Source organism: Neodiprion pinetum, chromosome 3 (assembly GCF_021155775.2).
Source record: "Neodiprion pinetum isolate iyNeoPine1 chromosome 3, iyNeoPine1.2, whole genome shotgun sequence".
Lineage (NCBI taxonomy): Eukaryota > Metazoa > Arthropoda > Insecta > Hymenoptera > Diprionidae > Neodiprion > Neodiprion pinetum.
The window spans coordinates 11,993,725-12,017,665 of NC_060234.1; the positions used below are offsets into that span (position 1 = coordinate 11,993,725).

Here is a 23,941-nt window from a genome sequence, read left to right on the forward strand (position 1 = left end):
ATAATTGCAAATAATAAATGTATAATAGCGAGTAGCTTGATTTTTGTGTTTATTGTTACATTATTACAATTCAAGAGGATCCGTTGCATTCCTCGAGGTGAGACCTATCATAAAAACATTCGAAACATAAAAATTCTGTACACCACGAGTAATGCACGAAGGTACTTTTCACGCATTCACATTTCTCGGTGTGAATGTTTCCTGGAAAAGAATTCAGACTATTCCAAATTTTGCGATCCGGTGATAATTTTGCGACAAACCATGCATACCGAATCATTTTGTCAAATGCAGGCGCGTGCAACTGATTACAAATCAAGGCGTGTATTTGAATAACGTCATTTCTACTTGTATTATAATAAAACATTCACACTGAGATATGAGACTGCTGCAAAAGTAGCTTCCTGCGCTGCTCGTTGTGTGCAGAATTATTATACTCCAAATGTTTTTATGATAACTATCATCCCGAGGAATGCGCCGGATCCTCTTGAATTGTAGTAATGTAATAATATACACAAAAATCAAGCTACCCGCATTAAACATTTGTTAGTGCCAATTATTTTTAAACCTAATACCCTGTAGCATATTTCGAAATGACGGACAATTTCTTTGGAATGATAAATTGTAATTTAAATATTGTACTCTTGTATCAATCAATAAAATAAGAATAATTCGTGCAGCATACTTTGACGAAGAAATGAGAAAAAATAATTCATAGGGACTTCAACATCACGCGCAAAAACTCGAAGCTGTAACGCTAGTCTCTATGCCACCGATCCACTTGAGCATGCTGCGCGGACTCAAGAAGCGGTGTTGAAACTTCAACCGTTATTTTCTCGGAAAAAGTCAAGTGTTTATGGATAAGCCGAAATACGTGTGAGTTTATTTTTATTAATCTTTTATTCCAGGAAGTCTCATACAAATCCGTGGGTTTCAGTTGGCGACTTCTCTTCGTTAATCGTAAATTTAATCCGAAATTACAAATGCAATCGAAACTCATCCAGACTCACAACTTCCTCAAAATTCTCCAACACTCCATTCGCTAATTCGAACACTCAATTTCAACAATTCGCGACCCACACGAAAGGTGACACTGCAAAATTAGGATGTACGCAAATTACAGACGTAATTCGGAACCATGACTCGATCGACATGCTCAACAAACTCAAAATGTACTCTTCTCAAAATCGTGAAACTCAGGCGACAGTAACCAAGCAAGAAGATCAGCAAACAAATTTTGAGCACATGTCGGCAATGCAAGTCCAAAATGGCTGTCCGTCATTTGGCAAGGCTTTACTCAATTCCTTGCAAAATTTGATTGCAAGAATATAAGCAGCGCTTACCGTTCCACATTCAGAATGAAAATGCGCCAACATCCGCAAAATTTCACGGCAAAATCTTCGCAATCCTCTCCATTGAGAAAAATTCGCCATCATCCATTTGGTAGATTGCGCAACTCGACGCCCACCTATTGGAATATCGCGACGCAGAACATGACGTTAGATTGCAATTTCGTCCTCCGTGCAGCTCTGTGATGGTGCGGCAGATGATCCCTCGTAGCTAGTCGGTTCCTCGGAACTAGGCATGTCGATTCATTCTAAAAAAAATCGATCTTCGATTCGATTCGAATCGAACGTATTATAATCGATTCTCGATTGAATCGAGCATTAAAAGATCGATTCTCGATTAGTGGAATCATAAGTAGATTTTTAACTTTTCGCTAAGAAAATTGATTATTCAAAAATTTTTAATTGAATTGAAAGCGATCCATTCTTCTTCTTTACTACAAATGTTTTAAAAGTGACTTGAGCACACCCAACGTTCTCCATGTTACCCGCCAGATTCGTGTTAGTCAAATCTGGAGGCGCTTAGATGGTTCCCAACAATCGGGAAAGAATAGAAACGGAACGATTAGCAGAATTATGAATCCCATTTCTTTAAGTTTCCGAATTAAGGATGAGTTATTCCAATGAGACACTGTTCGTTTTAATCTATTTATTCGTTTCTATTCGATTTTATCTGTTATTTCCTATCCCGTCATATTCGCGACAATGCCACCTCTAATACCTTGTTCGTTTCAATTATTTATTTAGGATAAGGGATGGCAATTATTAATACGATTCAATTCTTTCTATCCGAATTAATTTTTTTCAAAGAATACGAAACATCCGTTTGGATAAAGAAATCGGAATAGATCGTATTGAAATTCTCAATCCATTCCTATTTTTTCCGATTGTTGGGTTACGCAGCAGCATTTCTCTGATTTTTTTGACAGTGCTGACAAGGTACAAAAAATATTGCCTTCAGTGCAATCGTACAAACTTACAATAAAAAAACGAAACAATAGATAAATTATATTTTTTTACTGAATCAAGTAATTGAATTATTACATTTCCGAATATTTTAAGTCAAGTGATTTAAAAAAAATCAATTTATTCAATCGTTTTGGATCTAGATGACTTCTTTCGTTAGTCGTAATATTTCCTGCAACGGAGAAAAGTTGCTCACAAGCAACGGATGTTCCGACAATACACAAATATTTATCGGCAATCGGTTTTATTGAGCTATACAACAAATTTTTTTGATGATACCAGTGAGCGATAGGATTTGTTATTTTGAGGTCAACGATGCGCTGTGTCAAATAATGCTTCAATTCATCTTGTAAACCTTCCTCTGGAGTTTCTTGTCGAATTGATTGAAGCTGATCTTGTACTAGTTTATGATGAAATTCCCAAATATTGGGTTCTTCTCCCTCCCTAATCTGCCGTCTCGAATCATTTTCTGAATTCAAGACTTGAATTATTTTCCAGTTGTTTCTTCTGAAGAAAAAATCATAGTGTTTAATAGTTTATTTTATCACTAGCTCTGGAGCATGCTATTCTACCGGAAAAGTTAATTTTCTTGCACTTTGGATCCAGTAATATGATAGCTAGCATGTGAACTTGTTCCACCATTCCAAATCTCTTCTTTAAGCCGTCTGATATTACATTTTTTTGTTGCTATCCCAATATCTGTTTCCGTTTTCATTATACTGTATGTTTCTAAAATGTAAGATACTTATGTCACACCAAACCTGCGCAAGGTGAATTTATTAGTATTATTTTCGTCCTTGTAGAGTCACCTTAGTTAATTGTCATATAATGGTCAGAAGACCAGTTAATTTCGCGTTAGTCACTTGTGCACAGTGATAATCATTTGTTTATACTTGCTTCACCGCTATTGTCGTGTGTTTAGTCTGTAAATGCACAGTTGGAACGTAAAAATATATATGTCAGGTATACGAAGATTAATAAAGAGAATTACTCAGTTTATTTCATTGAAAACCGCAGTGACACGGAAAAATACAACTTTATTCAAATTGTCTCGAAATAATTCTGAAAAGAAGTAACTAAGTTAAACAAGAACAAAACAAATCAAACCAAAACAAGTCCCATCAACGGCATACAACCGGTGATCAAAATGTAACAAGGACACAATATGGTGATGCGACACGGCCATACTGACTAGCACGCGTCTCGAGTGCCAGTTTTTCATTCTTCTAATTTCTTTCTGAAACAAAGAAAGACATCGAAGAAACCTTCATTAAATCTCGTTCGGCTTTCCTGATCATACAAGCCTGGCATCTTTGCTCAGTCAAATCCCTTGTTATCTCTACATCATGTGTGCAACCGTGTGCTTTGCTTTATTTGTTTCATGAGTTCTCTCAAATTCCTTATCCAAGGCACCAATAGCTCTGCAGTCATGCCTTATGCATCCGTATACGTTCTAACTATTGCCTTCATCCACAATAGCTCTGCAGGCATGCCTTACGCATCCGTACATGTTCTAACTATTGTGACTTACTGAATCATTCTCAAGTTACATCAAGGCTTTGGGTTCAAGGATTCTGGGTGATCAAGTCCAGCGAGCCTCGAAAACCAAAGTCGCACTCTCGAAATGAAACAGCGATAGCCAACAGAGTCTTATGCTCTCTTCGGATTTCTTCAAATAAATCCGGCTAAATCAATTAACAGACTCCCATGCTCTCTTCGGATTTCTACTTCTCAATCCGGCTCAACCAGAACCATGCTTCTGCTAATTATCGCTACATTTGTTCTCAACAACCGATTGTATTAACCCACAAGGGTTCATGGTTCATCTCAGCAAAACATGTTTGCACTCATGACTTTGTGCACTACAACAATTTTTCTCTTTAAAACAAACAAGTCACTTCGGAACTTTGTTCTTACCTTCTTCACTTCCTGCGACACAGATGTCCTGACACGCACCATGTCCAGAAGCTGCGATCAGTTTATCGTGAGACACCTTAATGCTATTACGACCTCTAAATCCGGAAGAGCCTATTTTTTTAACTAAATACCTATCATTCGGAAGCTCCATGACAACTTCCAAAGGATCGCGATATTTCGCATCTAACTTTGTCTTAATTCTATCGATGTTTCTAACCATAACAAAATCCCCAATTTTAAATGGTTTAGCTGGTTTGTTCTTTCTATCAAACCGTTCTTTGTCTTTCATGGCTTTTGCTGTAATGCTACTTGTAGCCTCTAACCTGAGCTGAGTTAAATTTACATTGTCAGTCTTTACGCACCTATGCTTCACACGTCCTATATCTATTGAATTTATTTTTGTGCCAAACAAAATTTCAGCGGGACTTTTTCCTAACGTTTTCTGAACAGTTGAATTTATTGCAAGCTGTACTTTACCTAACTCGGACTGCCATTGTTTCCCCTGAGCTTTGCATACTAACAACATATTCCTGATGGTTGACATAACTCTTTCAACTCGACCGTTAGCTCTAGGCGTTCCTGAAGCTATGAAGTGAACCACAATATTCTTTTCATCGCAGTATTTCTTAAGCCGTGCATTTGTAAATCCTGAACCTTGGTCACAAATGATTCGTCTCGGAACTCCAAAAATAAACGAGTGTTTTGCCAACTGATTGATTGCTGTTTCTGTATCCAAACAACTTATCAAATTTAGCGTTACAAATTTCGTCAATCCATCTATAATTACAATAACATACTCTTTCTTGTCAGAAGGACCTGATAATTTTCCGGATATATCTATGTGGATCGTATACCACGGAATATCTTGTTTTCCTATAGAGTGCAGCTGAGCTTGTGTCGATCTTGACACCGATTTACAAGTTTGGCACAAAATACAATTTTCAACGAATCTCTTAACACGCTTTGGCATTTGAGGAAACCAATACAGCTCGTACAACTTATCTAAAGTCTTTTCCCAGCCCAAATGGCAGATATTCTCATGTACGCGATGTATCAGTGACCATACATACCATCAGTCTCGGCACTACAGGTAACGTTATCTGTTTCGATTTTCTGTTTATCGTCCGCATTAAAATTTTATCTCTAATTGAATATGTTTTTGCTCTCTCTGATCCTTCTATTACCTCACGATACAAAGTTTTTATTTCGTCACCTTTCCGCGAAGCTACCATCAACCTGCAGTCATCAGCTAATTCAATTATTTTATTCAAATCTTTCTTAAGTATTTTGAGTACACTTTTTTTTGTAACTGGATTTCTTGACAAAAAGTCCGCATGCTTCATTCGTTCACCCGCGCGATATTCTATTTCAAATTCAAATGACTGCAAATATGCCCACCAGCGATAAACTCGTGGAGTAAGATCTTTTTTGAGGCTTGCGGCTTTAAGCGAATTACAGTCAGTCACAACTAAAAATTTACGTCCTACTAAATATTTTCTAAAATTGATTGCGTTAACAACTGCAAGAGTCTCAAGTTCGTAAGAATGGTAACGAGTTTCAGCGTCTATGGTACGTTTGCTATAATAAGCGACGGGATGTTTTTCTCTTTCAACACATTGTAACAATACGGCACAATACCCGAGTACACTAGCATCGGTATGTAGTTCGATTGGAAGATTAGGGTCAAAAATTCTGAATAACGGTTCTGATGTTAAATAACTGACAAGCTTGGCCCTGGCGTCAGTGTGTTCGTCTGTCCATGTGATCGTTTTGGTACTACCTGCAGTAAGTTTGTATAAAGGAGCAGCCACTTGTGAAAATCTCGGTATAAATCTACGAAAATAGGATGCTAACCCTAACAATTGCGTTACCTGGGTCCGTGTCCGAGGAATAGGTGATTGCACCAGGGCTTCGATTTTTCGAAGGTTGGGCCTCAATTCTCCATGTGACACAGTATACTCCAGATGATCAATTGTTGTTTTCAAAAATTTACATTTTTTTAAATTGAATGAAAATCCTTTCTCCGCAAGTTTTGCCATCACGACTGCCAACCTATCCGAAGCTTCCTGTGCAGTTCTACCGGGTATAAGAACATCATCCAAATAAACAATCACAAAAGAATATCTCAATTCACCCAAAGCGTTATTGATTGCTCTCTGATATACGGCAGTTGCATTTATTAGCCCGAATGGCATTGTTAAATATTCAAACTGTCCGTCCGGTGTAATCAAAGCAAGCTTTTCTATTGAATTCTCTTTTACAGATATCTGATGAAAGCCTGCCGTCATATCTAATGACGAGAAATAGTACGCACCGCACAATCGATCTAATTCATCTTGAATCAACGGTAGCGGATAACGATCTGCTACTGTGTTGGCGTTTAACTACCGAAAATCAACACACAACCTATCTGATCCATCCTTTTTCTTAACTAAGATAATTGGACTAGAAAACGGACTCCTGCTTTCTCGAACGATTCATGCCTCGAGCATTTTATTTACCATATGTTTAACACTCTCTCGCTCTAAAATTTCTAGCTTATAAGGTCTTCGCTGTACAGTTTTATTTTCATCTTTCAGTCTAATCTCAAAGCTGCCAGATGTTACACGAATCTTAGGAGTATCAACACTCATATGTCCCGCGTACAGTTTCAACAATTTTATAAGTGATTCTTTCATCTCATCCACATCGCAATCTACAGTGTCAAAATTAGTTGTTACAACACACGCACCAACAAATTTGTCTAATTTTGCAAATTTAACTATGGTTCCATTTAAAGTGACTGAGATACCATTAGCTAGCAATTCTTTACCCAGAATTATTTTTGTGGACAAACTTTCGTCCGGTACTACATATAAATCAATTTCAACATTGATGCTATTCAACTCTGCACACACTGAGATCATCTCACGGCAATCCACATACCCATTTCCTAAGCCCCTCAAACGCATGCAAACGACTTGTCTTTTACCAGGCAACCTCTCTGCCAAACTCTCTGTTATAAGAGAACAGTCCGAACCAGAGTTAAAAATGAACGTCAACACCTTACCGTCAGCAAGCTTCAGAGTATTCTCAGTGGAGGTAGAATTACAAAGCCTCACTACCTTCTCGTTCTTCTTAGGACAACTCGGGGCAATGTGTCCCTCTTCCTTACAGTTGTAGCATGTTATTGGCTTCTTTGACCCCAAACCTCTACTGTCCAGTTCCTTGGTGACCCGTGAGTAGCTGCCACGCTGTGTCTGCAGATCTGATCGACATTCGGCCTTCCGATGTCCTTTTCTTCCACAATTGTCGCACTCGATGTCAAAACGGTGCGACTTACCATCTCGCGGTGCCAAAGTCTTAGTATGTGGACCAGGGGCTCTGGAAGATGCACGCGGTTGATGGAAGTCGTTCGTTCGTCCATCAAGTTACGCCATCGCTTCTTGCAGACTTTTAGGTGATTCACGCACAAAGATGTTGCGAACGAATCTGTTTCGCGCCGAATAGGATAGTCCCGTAAGTTGAGCTGCAGTCTCGTCCACCGTTTTTCTCTCGTTGAGCCACGCTTTTAATTTTCTCCCTTTCTTCATAAAATTTTCAAGTGTAAACTCTGCGTCTTCCATCCAAATCGTGTGCAGCTCCGACGCAACGTTCTTATTTTTTGCATACGCACTTAAAAACTCAGATCGTATTTCTACCCAGCTTTTTCCTGAGGGAACCATACCTGTGAACCACTGTGCCGCTTCGTCCTTAAATGCTTTAGCCAAGTGCTGGACAATTTCATATTCATCAGGATTATAACGGCGAATCCACTCGTCAACCATTTTCACCTAACCAGTCGCGTCAGTCGTTTTCGGATCAAATTTGATGAGATCCATCGGAACACGTTCTCGTCTGGAAAGCAGTGCAAGCAGTCGCAGATTTTCTTCCTCCAATCTTGCCTGACGTTTACTGTGCCAACTTCTTCCGTGCTTCCTTCTTCGCAAATCATCAAAATGTTCAGATACCGATGTCGTCGGGGATCGGTGATTTCTTTTTCGTTTTCGAGAAGTTTCTACTCTGCCTGTGCCACTCTTTGCACTTCTCCTCACACTTTCTTCTACATCTTCTGCCACACTAAAATCTTCCTCGTTTCGTTCCATCTCTATCTCGAAAATTTACTCAGTTTTCACTTCTACACGCTTAAACGTTCTTTATCCCACTTCTGATGTGAGATATACGAAGATTAATAAAGAGAATTACTCCATTTATTTCATTGAAAACCGCAGTGACACGGAAAAATACAACTTTATTCAAATCGTCTCGAAATAATTCTAAAAAGAAGTAACTAAGTTAAACAAGAACAAAACAAATCAAACCAAAACAAGTTCCATCAACGTGATACAACTGGTGATCAAAATGTAACGATGACACAATATGGTGATGCGACATATATATGTAAAATGGGTAAACAACGAGAAAATATAAGTCATCAAACGCAAAAGACTGACCTGTCACATATGGTGACTAAAAAGTGTCGTCCGCTATATAGGGTGGCGTCAAAGACTGACCTGTCACATAGGGTGACAAAAAAGCGTCGTCCGCCATATAGGGTGGAGGCAAAGTCTGGCCTGTCACATAGGGTGACCAAAAAGGGTCGTCCGCCATATAGGGTGGCCGCAAAGTCTGGCCTGTCACATAGGGTGATCAAAGGGGGTCGTCAGCCATATAGGGTGGCGGCAATTTGATCTGTTACATAAGGTGGTAAAAAAGAGTAAGAGACCATACAGATGATGATAACATGGGCCCGCGGCATGAGGCGGCTGTGTGAAGAGGTTTAACGTGTCGAGACATCGGCTGGTTGTAAAGGCAGAAAGTTGAGCGCCTACGCCGACGATAGTCGAACGCTTCTAGAACTAAAGGAGATGGGAGAAGATTCTGAGGCCAGCCGCGGCAGACTTTTGCATGGAGAGTTAATCGCCAATCGAATGTATTACGAAGCACACCTGAAAATAAAATCTCTGGCCTAGAAGTATTCGCCTCGTTGCTTTCTCCTTCCCGCGCTTTCTCCCTCGATTCCGCCTGGGCGGGTTGGGAAAATAACCATACTATTGGTATAATTTTGCTTGAAATTACAGATTTTTTGCAGACACTTCTTTCGTCACAGCTTCCACAGGTTTTACAATATTTACAAGATCTTAAACAGCATCTAGTTGACTTACTGTCAACATAGATGGAGCTTTCGGGTGGTTGAGTAAAATTGCAGCAATTAGCTCCGATAATTTTACAAACCATAGTAGTTGATAGTAAATCGAGTTCCATCTCGTACAGGCTCACTGAATCAGCTCGAATGGTACTGCTGTATTATTTTGCACGTTACGAATAGCTTGAGCAGCATTTACGTTCTGTTTCTAGTATCTAGTTATATCCTTCACAATATTTAGCAGTTGTTTGGCACCTTCAATACCATTTTTTTCTTTAAAAGGTTTTTGAGCAACTAAAGGGTCTAGCCGGATAAGAATGGTGAATCTGCCCCCACCGAATTTTGTGGTACCGATTTTTTCTCAAGTTCCTAACCTAAAAAAAAAAATTTGAGCAAAATTACAGCTTTCCACATCAATTCCGAGGGGTTTTTCTGACGAAAAAACGTGTTTTTTCGATTTTTGCAGTTATTAAATACTAAGAGGCGACCGAAAAATTTGAAAAAATTCTGAAAAATCAGACACATGTTAAAATTTATGGAAAAAACATTTGCAACTTTTTTTCATGCTAAAGCCTATTATTAATCATCGAATCTTCCTTTAAAAAATATTCGACTACCTCGACTGTTTGAGATTCTAACCTGAAAAATTCGTATGAACTACATCGCCGCCAGAAACAGAGTTTGGCAGCTGAAACTCAGAGTGGCCAGTCTGCCCGAGCAGCCGATAAAACTCGCGCATGCGCATGGTATGCATAGTTTCAAGAGATTATCCCGGTATATATTTACTAAGAAAAGGGTTCATAGATTAGATACACACTCCAGTTTAGTTTTCAGTTAACAATGCTTGCCTACACATATTTATTATAAAATTTTTCTTTTAAATGACTAAAACCTTAAAATTTACTCAACACAGTGTTTTTTTTTTTTTTTTCAATTTCTATTTAGTTTTAGTACCGCTATTGTAACGCCATCTCGCATCGCTCTCTGTGTACCATTTTTGGGTGCGCTCAATTTAAAACTATCCTCAATAATTAACCATTAGAGGATGTTAAAAAATCTGGAAAAATAAATTGTATTTTGTACTTACTATTTTTAAAAAGAAAGGCGTTTTGTGATTATTTAAATACTTGTCATACATAACTTAAATGAGTCATATTGTCAATTACTACTTTTTTATGTGAATCGGACGGATTCCAGAGGTTCATGAATCGATTCACTGAATCGATCCAGTGCTTCTGATGGATCCAAAAAATCGATTTTACATCAACTTGCCTACTCGAAACTCGGCGGTCAGCCGTTGGCGGGCAACAAGGAAGAGGCTGTGGCGCGCCGGCCACTAGCGGGAATCGCGTTCACTTTGGATTTCCGCGATACATCTATCTTCCGCAATTCAGCAATTTCCTTAAAATTGTTACTGACTGCATGCTTGATGCTGTTGAAACTCGAAAAATAGAAAAAACAAAAAGCCTGAAACGTCGTATTCGCTATTCTTTATAGCATCCCCTCTTGAAATCCAGGATGTGTGAATCTAGTTCTGGCGCTCTTTTTCAAATATTTCGCTACTTGGCACTGTAAGATCTATAATTTTGGTCCCTCTTAGGGTTCAGGGAGCCTTTTGTAACGGTCATCAAAAATGCTAGGTTACACATTTTAATAACTTTACAGAATGTCTCACCTGAGTCAGTCAGACTAATAGTATTGTATTCTATGTTTTGTAATACCTATTCTCTGCGTGCACGACCTTGAACCAGCGAGCCGCATGACTACCAGCGCGCGCAGTGGCGAAATTGTGCATTTTTCAGTAGATGGTTTAGCAGTTGTGTACTACAGTTGTGCAGTCAAATCCAGCCAAATGTGTGATGATGTGTTAGTTTCACGTGTATCTTGTTGAAAGTAGTAACGAAAAAGTGAAAATAATTGTGGGAATATTTTGTGGAATGCATTCGGAGACGTGTGTACAAATGTCGACATCAGGAAAATCACGTAAGGGTAATACACACTGCTGTGTTGTAAACTGTCATAATACCTTTCGTAATACACCTCCTGGGACTCATTTTTACACGTTGCCTGTCTCTAAGTACAAACTGAAACGTCGTAAGCGATGGATAATTGCCGTCAAAAGAAACAAGTAAGTATCTGGGGATATTACAGCTTTATAACCTAACCTGGATCTTATTGCGATGTCTGTGCGTATTGATTTGCATATAATTCAATTATTTCTAGTCCGGACAAATCATTGTGGGAGCCAAACATACATTCCCGTAAATGCTGTCACCACTTTGTTGGAAATGCAAAATTAGAAGGTCCTCCAAGCCCTTCATACAATGCAACCATTTTTCCTGAAGTTTATCACAAACAGGCTGCACATACGGACTCTGCTGTGAAAAGGCGAGAACATTGGTTCCATCAGTTACACATTAACTTTTCTTCAATAGCACAGAAGCTGCAGTTATTAAAATTATATGAATAATTCAATCATTGTCACATTTACAGGTATAAATGTCATCTAAAACGAAAAGCTCGTGTAACTGATGACGAGGCCTTGCAACTAATGGGTACGTGTCAACAAAATGAAGCAGACAACAATATGTTGCCTGAGAAATTTAAGGCGGAGACACAAGTGTATTTTCAAACAGAAACATTTAAGTTGGGTGACACTACGGTATTTATGTGTGATCGATTAGTCGAAAATGATATTTGAAGTGCTGGAACTCAAATGTACCTTCCTGACGAACATAGGGGAATTGGTGTACTGAAAAAAAATCACAGCAGAGAAGAGTTGTGGCTAAAACATTGTGTATGTTGAACGAGCTGTCGGGCTAGATTGCGAAGATATAGATTCCAAAAATTCTTTGACATGTAAGTCTGGATGTCATGGCGTATCCAACATAAAAACAGTTCAAGAAATGCTTGACCTTGCTGGTGTCACCCTTTGCACTTTCAGACTATTTCTCAAAATTCGGTCCACTGCTAAACGAACAGAGATCTCGAAAGAAAACAGATTAATTATTTTTCTAATTAAAATGAAGTGCGGTTTAACATATTCTGCGCTAAGAGTGCTCTTTGATATCCATCGAACAACCGTATCATGAATTTTTATTTCTACTCCGTAGTACCTCGCAGCTGCAACTAAAGATTTTGTTACATGGCCATCGAAAGAGATTATTCAAGCTACAATGCCTACCGAGTTTACCTATTCTTACAAAGATTGTAGAGTCATTATCGACTGCACTGAAATTCTCGTAGAACAGCCTCCTACTGTGGAGCAACGTGTGCGACTGTATTCTCATTATAAGAACAGGTTTACAGTGAAGGTTCTTGTTGGATGCACTCCGGGGGAGCTTGTTTCTTTCTTATCGAGATGCTATGGTGGACGGACGCGACTCTCTGATAATCAACCGTTCTGGATTTCTCGAATTGCTACAACGTGGAGACTTGATTCTTGCTGACAAAGGTTTTCCAAGAATAAAGTCAACAATTGATGAAAATGGTATGGGTGTCATAATTGTAATGCCACCATTCTTGCATAACTACATTTTCTTTGCAGAAGAAGTAGAAGGAACTCATAAAGTTGCCAGTATCAGAATACACATTGAGCGAAGCAGCGATTAAAAACATATCACATACTTACCAAATTCACTTTGAACAAGATACCTTTTGAAGATGACATAATATTTACGTGCGGTGTATTAGTAAATTTACAACCGCCAATTATTATGGATAGCGACTCTGATCAATTTGAAAATACATAGTTCTGTAGATCCGAATATATGGTTGAAATGAAATGTATTTATTCTGTTGAAAAAAAGAAAGTCGCACAATTCACCTTATTATATCTTCGTATAATTCTATTTGTGCATTATTATGGCTTTGTATCATTTTTGACAGTTTCCTTTAAAGGATCTGTTTGGTGATAAAGACAAATCTGTACAAAATTATCAACGTTCTATTATAATAAAATATTATGAGGATAAAGTTAGTAACATTACTATAACGATGCATAGTTAAGAAGAATCGTTACTTCAAATCTTTAAGCATATCTGAAATTTAGTAAACCATGATAAACAGAAAATATACTTATTTTGAAAAACCGACTTCTTGAGAATCATTCTAAAATTGTGCAATGATTACACAGGCCCACAAAAAAAGTGGTCTATACATCTGAACAGACCCACCTATCTTCATCTATTTTGACGCGCTGAATCCGAATCTGAGGTTCGTTTGGTCCGTACACCCTCAAAATTTTGAGAAAGTGCAAAAAACCGTAAAAAATGGAAAAAACTGCAGTGTTGGTGATAAAAAACATGTCTTAATTAAATCAAATAAGTTTTACATGTGATTCGATCCGCTGAGTATAAATCTGAAGTTTATTTTGCCTGTAGGCCCTTAAAAATATTAATAAATTGCAAAAAAAAATCCCTAAAAAGTGTTATAAATTGTATTTACATTAATAAAAAAATTGATTTAACACGATTAAATATATTTCTCACATATTGTGATGCACTAAATCCAAATAAAAAATCTGTTCATGTGAATCAGTCAGAAATTTACTAAAAATTTCAAAAATTACTTTCTAGTCTTGATGTGATAACGTTATTAAGAACGGCACGTAAGATGTACCTTACAATGGACTCTCCTTCTGCCTTAGTAAATTCTCTAAGATACGTGCGTAAAGCACATGGCTCAGAGAGTTCAGACAATTGAAGGCGGTATGGAAGAACTTGTGGTTCTTGTTGTTTAACTTTAGTTTTGAAAACGTCAGTAAATAGGATACCTTTTGCATATAAGTCTTTTGCTATTTGTGCATCAGAAGGGCTTTCCCATTCTTGTGTGATACTTGTTTTGCTTGAACTTCTATCCGTGTGCTTACACTTTTCTCCTGCCTGTGCGACACATATGCATGAGACTGAAGTTATGTGGCGATTTGAATCAAGCTGTAACGATTTGAAGGAATCATAAGTAATTTAGAAACATAATAGTAATGTATATACTCCGGGAGGTTTTCCATTCACTTGGGAGTGTAGATTTTTGAAATGTATCTCTAACACAACTTTATAAGGAGTTGAGGTTACTGCTGTTTGCCGAATTACGCTGCATCTAAATACATTCAGGTTTTCCACTACTTCGAAGTTTTTCAACTCTGACTATATGAGTAACTGTGAAAGCTTTGCCCTTTATTATCGCGTCCAGGTTAAACCTAATGGAATGCGTGACTGCTTCAAATCCAGTTTTAATGATAAGATCCATTTTTCATGTATAAAGACTGTTATTCTCATGTACGTAGTTATTTTTAAAAGTGACCAAATCCTATCACAAATCAAATTCATAAGAATATTCATTCCAAACCTGAGATCTACGTTTATACGTATTTGTATATCAGTATGACAACGTATTATATTTATGAATAATTATGAATTACTGTATTAAAGAATATAGGGGCATTCATTTAGACAGGTATCACTGTCACCGGATTACAGCGGTTATACGCTGTCAAATTGTGAGAAATTTATACTTACAACGAGTTAAAGACAATCTTCCAGGAATTTCTGCATGATTCACGCAAATTATTTTTCGAAATGCCACAGTCTGTTGAAAATAATACAGCAAAAAGAATACTTTAGCACGTATTTACACTAGAAAATTCACATCGCGTCCATTGATAACTTCAGCTGGTCGTCGCGCGTGGCGCTAGTTGTTTTGGCGCATCGAGAGAATAATGGGAAGATCGACACCGCGCATCAAAATCAAAGAGGGTGCGCGTGGCGGCCAGTTCCCCAACAATTCCCAAACTGTTGGGTTATGTCGTAAAACTGTTAGCTAATGTCGAAAACAGTTAGGCAATGAGTATTACCTAACAGAAACCTGTATCGTAATGAACATTACCTAACAGTTTTCAATATTATCGAACAGTTTGCGCAGTTTAGACGAATCGAACGTCTCGCATGTACTTTTTAGTGCGCGAAGTTCAACTTCCCATGCAGGTGTTACAAAAACACCTATTTCTACTAAAAACAAAATTTATATTACAAAAATTGAGTATCATTTTTTGATTTAGGAAAAAAATATGTATTCACAGACTAAATTTCGTACCGTCTTTAGAAAATGTTGTCAGTTTATGTTTTTGTCGGGCCGCTCCGGCCCATAGGTAAATCTGGTGCTGCATCCATTAAATTTTAGTTTTGTAACTATTCTACTAATATTTCGTGTTTATTTCTAGCCAGAAGAGCAGCTTGCGGTCAGAGGAGATTGCAATGAAGCGGTGACTACAATTGATGCCAGGAGGTAATTTACTTAGAAATTATTTTGAAATCAACTTATGGAATCAGTATTACGGCGGGAATAGTTGTGATCACGGCGATTGGCTGTCGATGACCGCATCCACGCCCAGCCATGATGTTATTGCGGCATATTTTGTGTTCACAACCCGTCGACTATGCGTACGTACGAAGGATAAGGGGAAATGAGAGGAACTTATATTGAGGAGTTGAATAATTGAGTACACAATTGTTTTATTGTAAAAGATGAAGATAGTACAATGAGAAGATGTGGAGAGCAAAAAAAGGAAGAGAGATAAATTTGGATGTTGCCCGAATGAAAAATGGCTCGAGAGTGAATATATGGGAGGAAGGATGTACGGGACTGGCTAGTTATAGTTTAGGAATTGAAAGAGCATTTTGCTGATGCGGTATGGGAAGCAAGGTAGCGAGGTGATGACAACAAGAGGATTCAAAGTATAAGATAGTTGTAAGAGTGTGGGAAAAGAATCTAAGGTCTGGAGAACATAACATTAACATCAAAATATGTCGGACTAATTGTATTGAACTCGAATTTTACAAATTTAATGACCGAGTAGTGTCGTAAAACAAAAAAATTTTTACTCTCCCAACTTCGTATTTTTTGTACTCCATGCCACAGAATAGATACGGAATTAGTCAAACCATTTCTACACCCATAAAAACATATGCTTGAAAGACACACGATATGAGTGATTGTGAGTCACCGCAACTTTTGCCCAAAAAATGAACTTTGAATATACCATTACATTTAGTTGAAAAATTATAGTTGAATCGTGAATAAAATATTCACATTTGACGGATCAATCGTGTATTTCTCAATGAGTAATTATCATTTATTCATAAAAATGATATCATGTTATTGAGGAATGGATGGTAGGATCGCCAATATTTTATGGAAATTATATAGAAATGAATTTTTATTACTGTTTATCAGAAACTGCAAATCGATCAGCGACTCACTGGTTAGGATGGTAAAAAAAAAGATGTTTAGGTTGCGTTCAAGAATTGATATTTACGTCACTTCATGTCACTTCATTTTAATAATATTGTGCGTAAGGCATTGGATAAGATTTCACAGTGTGAAGTTGAACAAAGTAAAGTTAATTAATAACAACTTTCCGCACATGTACGCTGAGAAAGTTACAAAATCACGGCTAGAAGACGTCGAGCACTCTTGATCACGCACGCACTCGACTCAAGTTCTCGCTCATCTACTCCCACCAAGGATGGTGCGGTGTGCTAATGCTGTCGCATAGCCTGGAGTTTTACCCTTTGCTTACTTGACTATCCTACTACTTATGCGCCCAATTCTGAATCCTTAACATATTTCAACCAGAATTTGTTTACAGCTTATATATTTTTTTCAGAATTATCTAATCAATACAAAGATACCTGAATTATTCATATGTTTGGATAATAAAGGATACTGAGCGAGACATGTATCAGATTGAATCTTAGATCTAAACCAACGATTTTCTATATCTGGCAACGATCTCATATTTTTTAAATAATGGTTTTGACATTCGTTATGCACAAATATTTTTCATTGATACTTTTGTTTGTTTTCTTTTTCTCAAATGTCACCTTCAATTTGAAATTACTACGGACACCGTATCTTTTGAAGATCATTAAAAATGCAGGTAAAACTCAAATACAATTATCTTACTCATAAATTATCGTATCAAATGATTTCCTTCATGCGACTCATATAAATTCGAATTATCTGTACTTTTCTATTTTACCGTCTTGGTATTTTTAAAAGTATAATTTGTGCCTGATTTGTGCATAACTTATTCTTATATGACGGATTATCAAACTCGAACCAGAAATAAAATTGAAAACGTATCAGTCATAATATGCCTAATTCAAGAATTTGGACTTTAGGCATAAAAATTTGCTCATTTCAGCAACACTTCTCTGGGTTTATTTTATTAAACTTTCGTAATTATCTCCTGCTGTTGAGAGTATGTATAAGATAGCGTTTTCGAACCAACACCATTCTTATTCGTTCATAGTTCAAAGGCTTGGCTTTTTCATGATCTTCATGATTCTAATCGCTCAAATGGTATGCTCTAAGTTATGTTACATTGGCAAGCGATTTAATATATTCACAGCTGTGAACCGTAAAGGAGAGGAGAGCGCGTCACAATGAAAATTAATACTTCGGGAGATCAGTATGACGTGCGCTTAATGTCGTATTTACGTGAATCAGTGTAAGGACTGGATGCTAAAGGCAAATTTCTAACTTGGGTTAGGCAGGGTCGGATTACGGTCTGGGGCGCCCCTAAGCGAATCTCATTTTTTGCCGCCCCCTCCGCAATTACTCGTCATCCAATCCAAGTATAGTAATCACAGTGAAGTACAAATTTGAAAATATAATATAATGTCATATAAAATTATGTTATTTATATATTATATTACACATATATTTATATATATTACATTAGGGTGTTTCAAAAAAATGGACTTTTTTAATTTTTTCAAATGGTCAGCGAATTCTTCCAGAGAATGACAAAATAAAGACCTCGTCAAAATATGAGTTCTTAATTTGAAGATTTAGAAGTCGCGGATCGTAATTTTCTATTTCCCATTTAAATGACATAGGAAAAGAATTTTTTTTACTTTAGAATCTTATATCTCTGTATTGAATCAACTTATGGTGATGATCATCACGGTTTATTATACAAAACTTAACGCTCTACAAAAAAGGTCTCCTATCATTTTTCCATAAATTGTTTCCTTCCCGAGTTATTCGAAGTCAAAATTTGATTTCCATCAAATTTTCGGGTTTTTTTTGAGGTATTTCATTATACGAGTAAAAAAAAATCGTATATTTATATTTGAGACATAGGAAGTGTTGTAAAAAAAACTAAAACATATACTTCAACAACAAATTATATGTTATATATGTACTAAAAAGCTGTAAAAATTGAACGTTATTTATTGCTTTACTATTATAGTAAAGCTGTTTTATTACAATTAGAATACACCTCTCTATGTTTTTTTATAACTTGTAACAAATACTGAAAATCTTCTTCATTTCAGTCAGAGTTTTATTATACTCAGTTATTAAAGATATACCACGTTCTGCTGTATCATTCGTTACTCGGATTTCACTTGAAAATAAGACAGCTTTCTGGTAATTCTCATTAGCTGGCCATAATGAAACATCACTATTGAGAAAATTATACAGTAAATTAAATGTTCTTAACAAAAACAGAGATCGTTCTGAGACAAAGTTACATAAATCACTTGTTGATAGTGACTTTACATTTTCTTTTATCACAAGTCGCTTAAAATTTGTTGGATTACCTTTCGAAGTTTTAATATTTACAACCATTTTTTTTTTCATATTGTTTCGGCAAAGTATCGAATAGTTAAATGTGTGTCTCGCGACACTCAAAATCGTCCTCGCACATGTACGCACACTCGCGTGCAATGTTTACTTGCCGTCTCTGCGTCAAATCTCGCCGCTTGCCCGTGTCGTGACTCAAAACCTATCAGCTGTATCTCATGTATTGTCTACTGTCTCGAAATCATGTATGTGTGTAAGTCTATGTGTTCTCTCGCTCTGTAAAATCATCACTCTCTGTAACGTTCTCTTGCGATACGGTATGTCTCGCCTCATCGAAACCAATAAAAGTCTCGTTTATCGGTATTCATTATCTCTCTCCTTCTCAACATCATTTTCGTTTCATTTACACTCGTTCTCATCACTAATTCGCGGATCCCACGTCGATGATCCATATCCTTTTGCCACCTCTCTAAACACATATCCACTGAAACATTTACAGTGCTCCCCCCCTAAGATATCCCTCTGTAAGATATTACTTCCCCTCATTTTACTATCAATTCCCCGCAATTCGGCTTCCCCACTATACTCAGTGTTGTTTACTTGCGCATGCGCGTAAGCCGCTACTATAAGTCAGCTGTCTACATATACACCCCACCTTTTAAGAGTAGAGGGGATACCTCTCTAAGATATTTTTCCTGGAACCAGAGCCCCGAGTCTGAAATCTTAGGGGGGGAGCACTGTACATCGAATAAAGCTAAAACAACTAATTCCTCAGACAGATACCATAAGTGATCGGACATTTTGTCAGCAGCAATTTCAGCGAAAGAAGGATTGTTTTGGCTGTATAGTAATAAGTCTTTCATTAAAGTTAAATCACTATGCGTTGTTGATATGCCAGATGAAGCCTGAAACCACGCTGGTATATAAAATCTTAGAACAAAAATGCAAATTTGTCGTATTCCTGTTATTTCTCTAAAGTCAAGGTTAAATTGGTTGAGGAACATAAATATTTTTAAAGAATAGATCGCTTTCGCCATTCAACGTTCGTGGTGCATAGCTCCAGGTCGTGTAAAAGAAATTTGTGTAGTTGAAGTGTTATGAGCTGGGTCGGCTGAAGACCAAACCACTCGATACGTATAACGCTTAGTTGAGACTAAATTTTCCGGATATATTATTTGAATTTGTTGACACCGTTCCCCCCTTAATTAAACTGGCTTTGATGTAAAAATGGTCACTTACCTTTGTTGTTAGCAGTTGATTTTCGGGCTCTGTGGGGCGGCTCTGCGTGCTCGGCGAGGAGGTATACGGTATTAAATGACTGGTTTACACTCGATATGGGTTTAATTACAATTATACGTTTATTCGATAAAAATGAGGTTAGTTATGTACTATGGTAGAAAGGAAGTTTGTGTTTGAGTAAAATAACGCGGAGTTCGCTCAGCGCTTGACGTGATTGGATTTTGTAATAAAAAACTGAGAGAAAGACTTCTTCTTAAAAGCTGACTGACTACTTGATCGACTACTGTTTGACTACTCATTGACTACTCATTGACTACTCTCTTTTAAAAGATTCGGGTGGTCTTGTCTGAACTACTTCCTGATTGGTTACCAGTATCCTTAAGGGATGCTGGACCAATCAGGAGGGCCTGATAAAATTTTGAGTTTTTCTATTCGTCAAGACTACCCCCGCCCATCGGGTACGGTGTAGCATGAGAATTTATCATTAACTATCCCTCCTTTACCACACGTGCGGGTAGGAATTTCCGTTTTATGTTTGTATATAATAAAGATATCCTTATTTTAATGTTCGGGCCAATATTGCCCAGACACTTGAGATAGACCCATACGGATCTATCCGTTGCACGTGTTCATTTCCAGAAGTTATAAAAAGGTGATAAAGAGAGCCGTATGCATGCAATGCATACGGAGACGCAAAAATAAAAGTAAAAGATAAAAATATAAAATATAAATGTATTAAATTAAGAGGTAATAAAAAAGATAAAACTAGTGGGTAGGGGCAGAGGAGATCGAGGATGTAACACCTCCCCCCTCCGTTTCAAATGTTAAACGTGTGTTTAACATTTGACGTTCACGTAGATGATCTTCAAGCACACTGGTGGGAATAACTTTTATTGCTTGCGAATGAGGTACGACCGGTGGGTTTTCCATGTCTTGTTCCTTTGTCGAAGTTTCTTCGTTGTTCTTGTTGTGCGATTGGGGTTTTCCCAAATGCGTTAGCAGGGTCGTTAATGAACTGAGTAGTGCCCCCAGCAAAAGTATGCTCCAGCCATAAATGGTGTGCAGGGTATATCCATGGATTCCGACGTTGATTATAGTTTTTATTAATTGAATTATGAAATAAACTCCTATTACTCCAGAACTAGCGGTACCCAACATCATGAACCCGTTCCATACTTTTCGGGATGTAGATTCTGCGATTTTGTTCAAAGAATTTTCGTCCAGTAGGCCGGATAAAGAGATTTTCGTATCAGATACAGAATGTCCAGTTGCACCCCTTGCAACTGCGTTTAGAACGGCTGGCTTCTCGATCGGGAACATCACTCTGTCGCGGTAGCTTTCTAAGTCCTCTTCCGTGTAGATTCCACTGACAGAGAGAGGTGGCGGTTTGGTATACTGCCAAGATAATCTGGTCATCAGTGTAAGTTTCTTCGGTGCTTCTATGATAACCTTGGGTAGCGGTGAAAATGTAATCCATGTTCCATCGATATTGAATGTACTTGGTTGCAATTCGCTGCATTCTCGTTCACTTGATTTTCTCACTATAATACGTGATTTCGGCGTTAAAAAGAGCGACTGATTTTGAAACGTTATTGGAATTTCTTGATGACATGTCTCTGATTTTCTGACGGTTACTGTCACAGGTACACATTTGATTAGTTGCACAACTTCTCCTGCTCGTATAGCCATGTAACCTGGTCCCTTCATGACGTTGTATGCGAATTCATCTGGTGTGTGAATTGCAAGTGTAAGGGTGTTGCGTAAAACTTGTTCTTCCAGGGTACATTTTTGTTTAATAAGATCCTTATAAACTTGAGTTATTTGTTTACTAAGGTGTTTTTCCAAATATACGATTTTTGAGTTCATGTATGAAAGGATGTCAACATTCTCGGCGTCAATTTTACTTTCAGCTTTAATTGGGTTTGCAGGGTCAATTTCCACAATGAATAATTTGGGATGTTCTGTTCGTGAGATTTTATAACCGCAGATTTTGAATTCGGTGGTCTTCATTAAGGCAAAAGTCGTCTTTTCACTTGAGTAAGTGTAAACATCTGGTGTAAATCCTTCTTCTTGGGGTTCCTTAATTTTCGTCGCTGGTCCGGTATACAAGGCATTATAACGATCAAGTTTACAATCGTTCGATGGCGAGTTTGTCCAATAGGCATACGATCCATCATTCCCAAAGCAATCAGTATTAGACAACGTACACCTGGTCCCATCCTTCAAAAAGAGCTTATTTTCATCGAATTTGACCGTCGCTGAATATTTTTCGACTGTTACTTTTGCTATCCCCTGAGCGATGACATCTTCCCATTGACCATAGCCATCGTCGTAACTAGCGCCAACACAGCTTCCGGTGTCGGTTATTTTTCCCGCGAAAATTGCGTCTCGGATGTTGGTTCTATTTTGAAGAAGTCCCGATAAGACGACGTTATTTCCCAGTCTTATGATTCCGAAATTATAAAGACCCATACATGCTTCTCTGTTAACTTCGTGTATGTAAACGCGTCGTCCCTTTCTCACCACAGAATTGTGTGAATGCATACCACAATGGTAAACCGTTCTGTCTATCTCAATTTTACATTGAATGATGTCTATGTGATGAAATTCGGCTAATTGAAGTAGTTGGACGTGAATATTTTCAGAACTGGGTTCCCTCTCCGGTATGTCGCATTTTCCGATACTGGCCGTATCGATGATTGATGTGTTTCTTGATGTTCCTCCACAGTCGTATCCCACCAGTGCCCAAGTTACGGCGGGCAACCATAACATGATCATAAGAATGATTTTACTCATTGTTCCCCTTTGCTAGAACAAAGTGTTCCGTTCATTTAATAATGAGGAAATATTTGCTTATATTAATAGTCTTTTCATTATTTGAAATGAAATCGAGTTATACTCATTTACGTTTAAATGTGTGTGTTATAGAATTTATTTATATCTAGTCCTGCGCTTTCATTAGGCTATTTCTATTTAGTTATAATTAGTTATAATAATGAATTATCCTTTTAGCATTTTCAGTTTATTCATATGAACTATTTTAATCTTATTTCCAACTTGAATTTTGACATCTTGGTTCTCTAATAATTCCTGTATCTCATACGGTCCTGAATATTGATTAGAAAATTTCCCTTTTTTTGGTTCTTTTAGAAGAAAAACTAGGTCTCCTTTCACCAAGTTTAACGAATTTAATTTTTTATCATAATAATATTTGGATTTTTCTTTTGAATGTATCAGATTTTCTTTAGCCTGATTTTGAATATTTTTAATCTTGGTGAAAAGTTCGATTAGGTATTCTTCGTAAGTTCGATCATTCAATTCCTCTATTATTTCATGCTCAGATGGTAATCTTGCTAATTTGCCGAAAACTAGTTCATAAGGTGTATGTTTTGTTCTCTCATGGACACTTGTATTATAAGAGAACATTGCAAGATCTAACCATTTATCCCAATTATTATTTTTTGTAACATATTGCTTTAAATATTCGGCTAGGACGTGATGTGATCTTTCTATAGACCCATTTGATTGGGGATGAAAAGCGGTTGTTTTACATTGTTTGATTTTAAATTTCTTTGCTATTGTTTTCATTAATGAACTTGTAAGATTAGCACCTTGATCAGTAAGAATTTGCTTAGGAGCTCCAAATTTACAAATAAAGTTATTGATTAGAGCTTCTGCCACATCAATTGAGGTTGTTGAATTTAGGGGTACTGCTACAGAA

At 37.3% G+C, this 23,941-nt stretch overlaps 1 protein-coding gene across 1 annotated transcript in view; it reads left to right on the top strand.

Moving 5' to 3' along the window:
* The window catches only part of LOC124214342 (uncharacterized), a 474,723-nt gene that overhangs the window by 54,617 nt on the left and 396,165 nt on the right, over positions 1-23,941 (top strand). Inside the window, exon 7 of the mRNA XM_069134347.1 lies at positions 15,608-15,672. Within this exon, the coding sequence (XP_068990448.1) occupies positions 15,608-15,672 (65 nt within the window). The remainder of the gene's footprint in view (positions 1-15,607; positions 15,673-23,941) is intronic.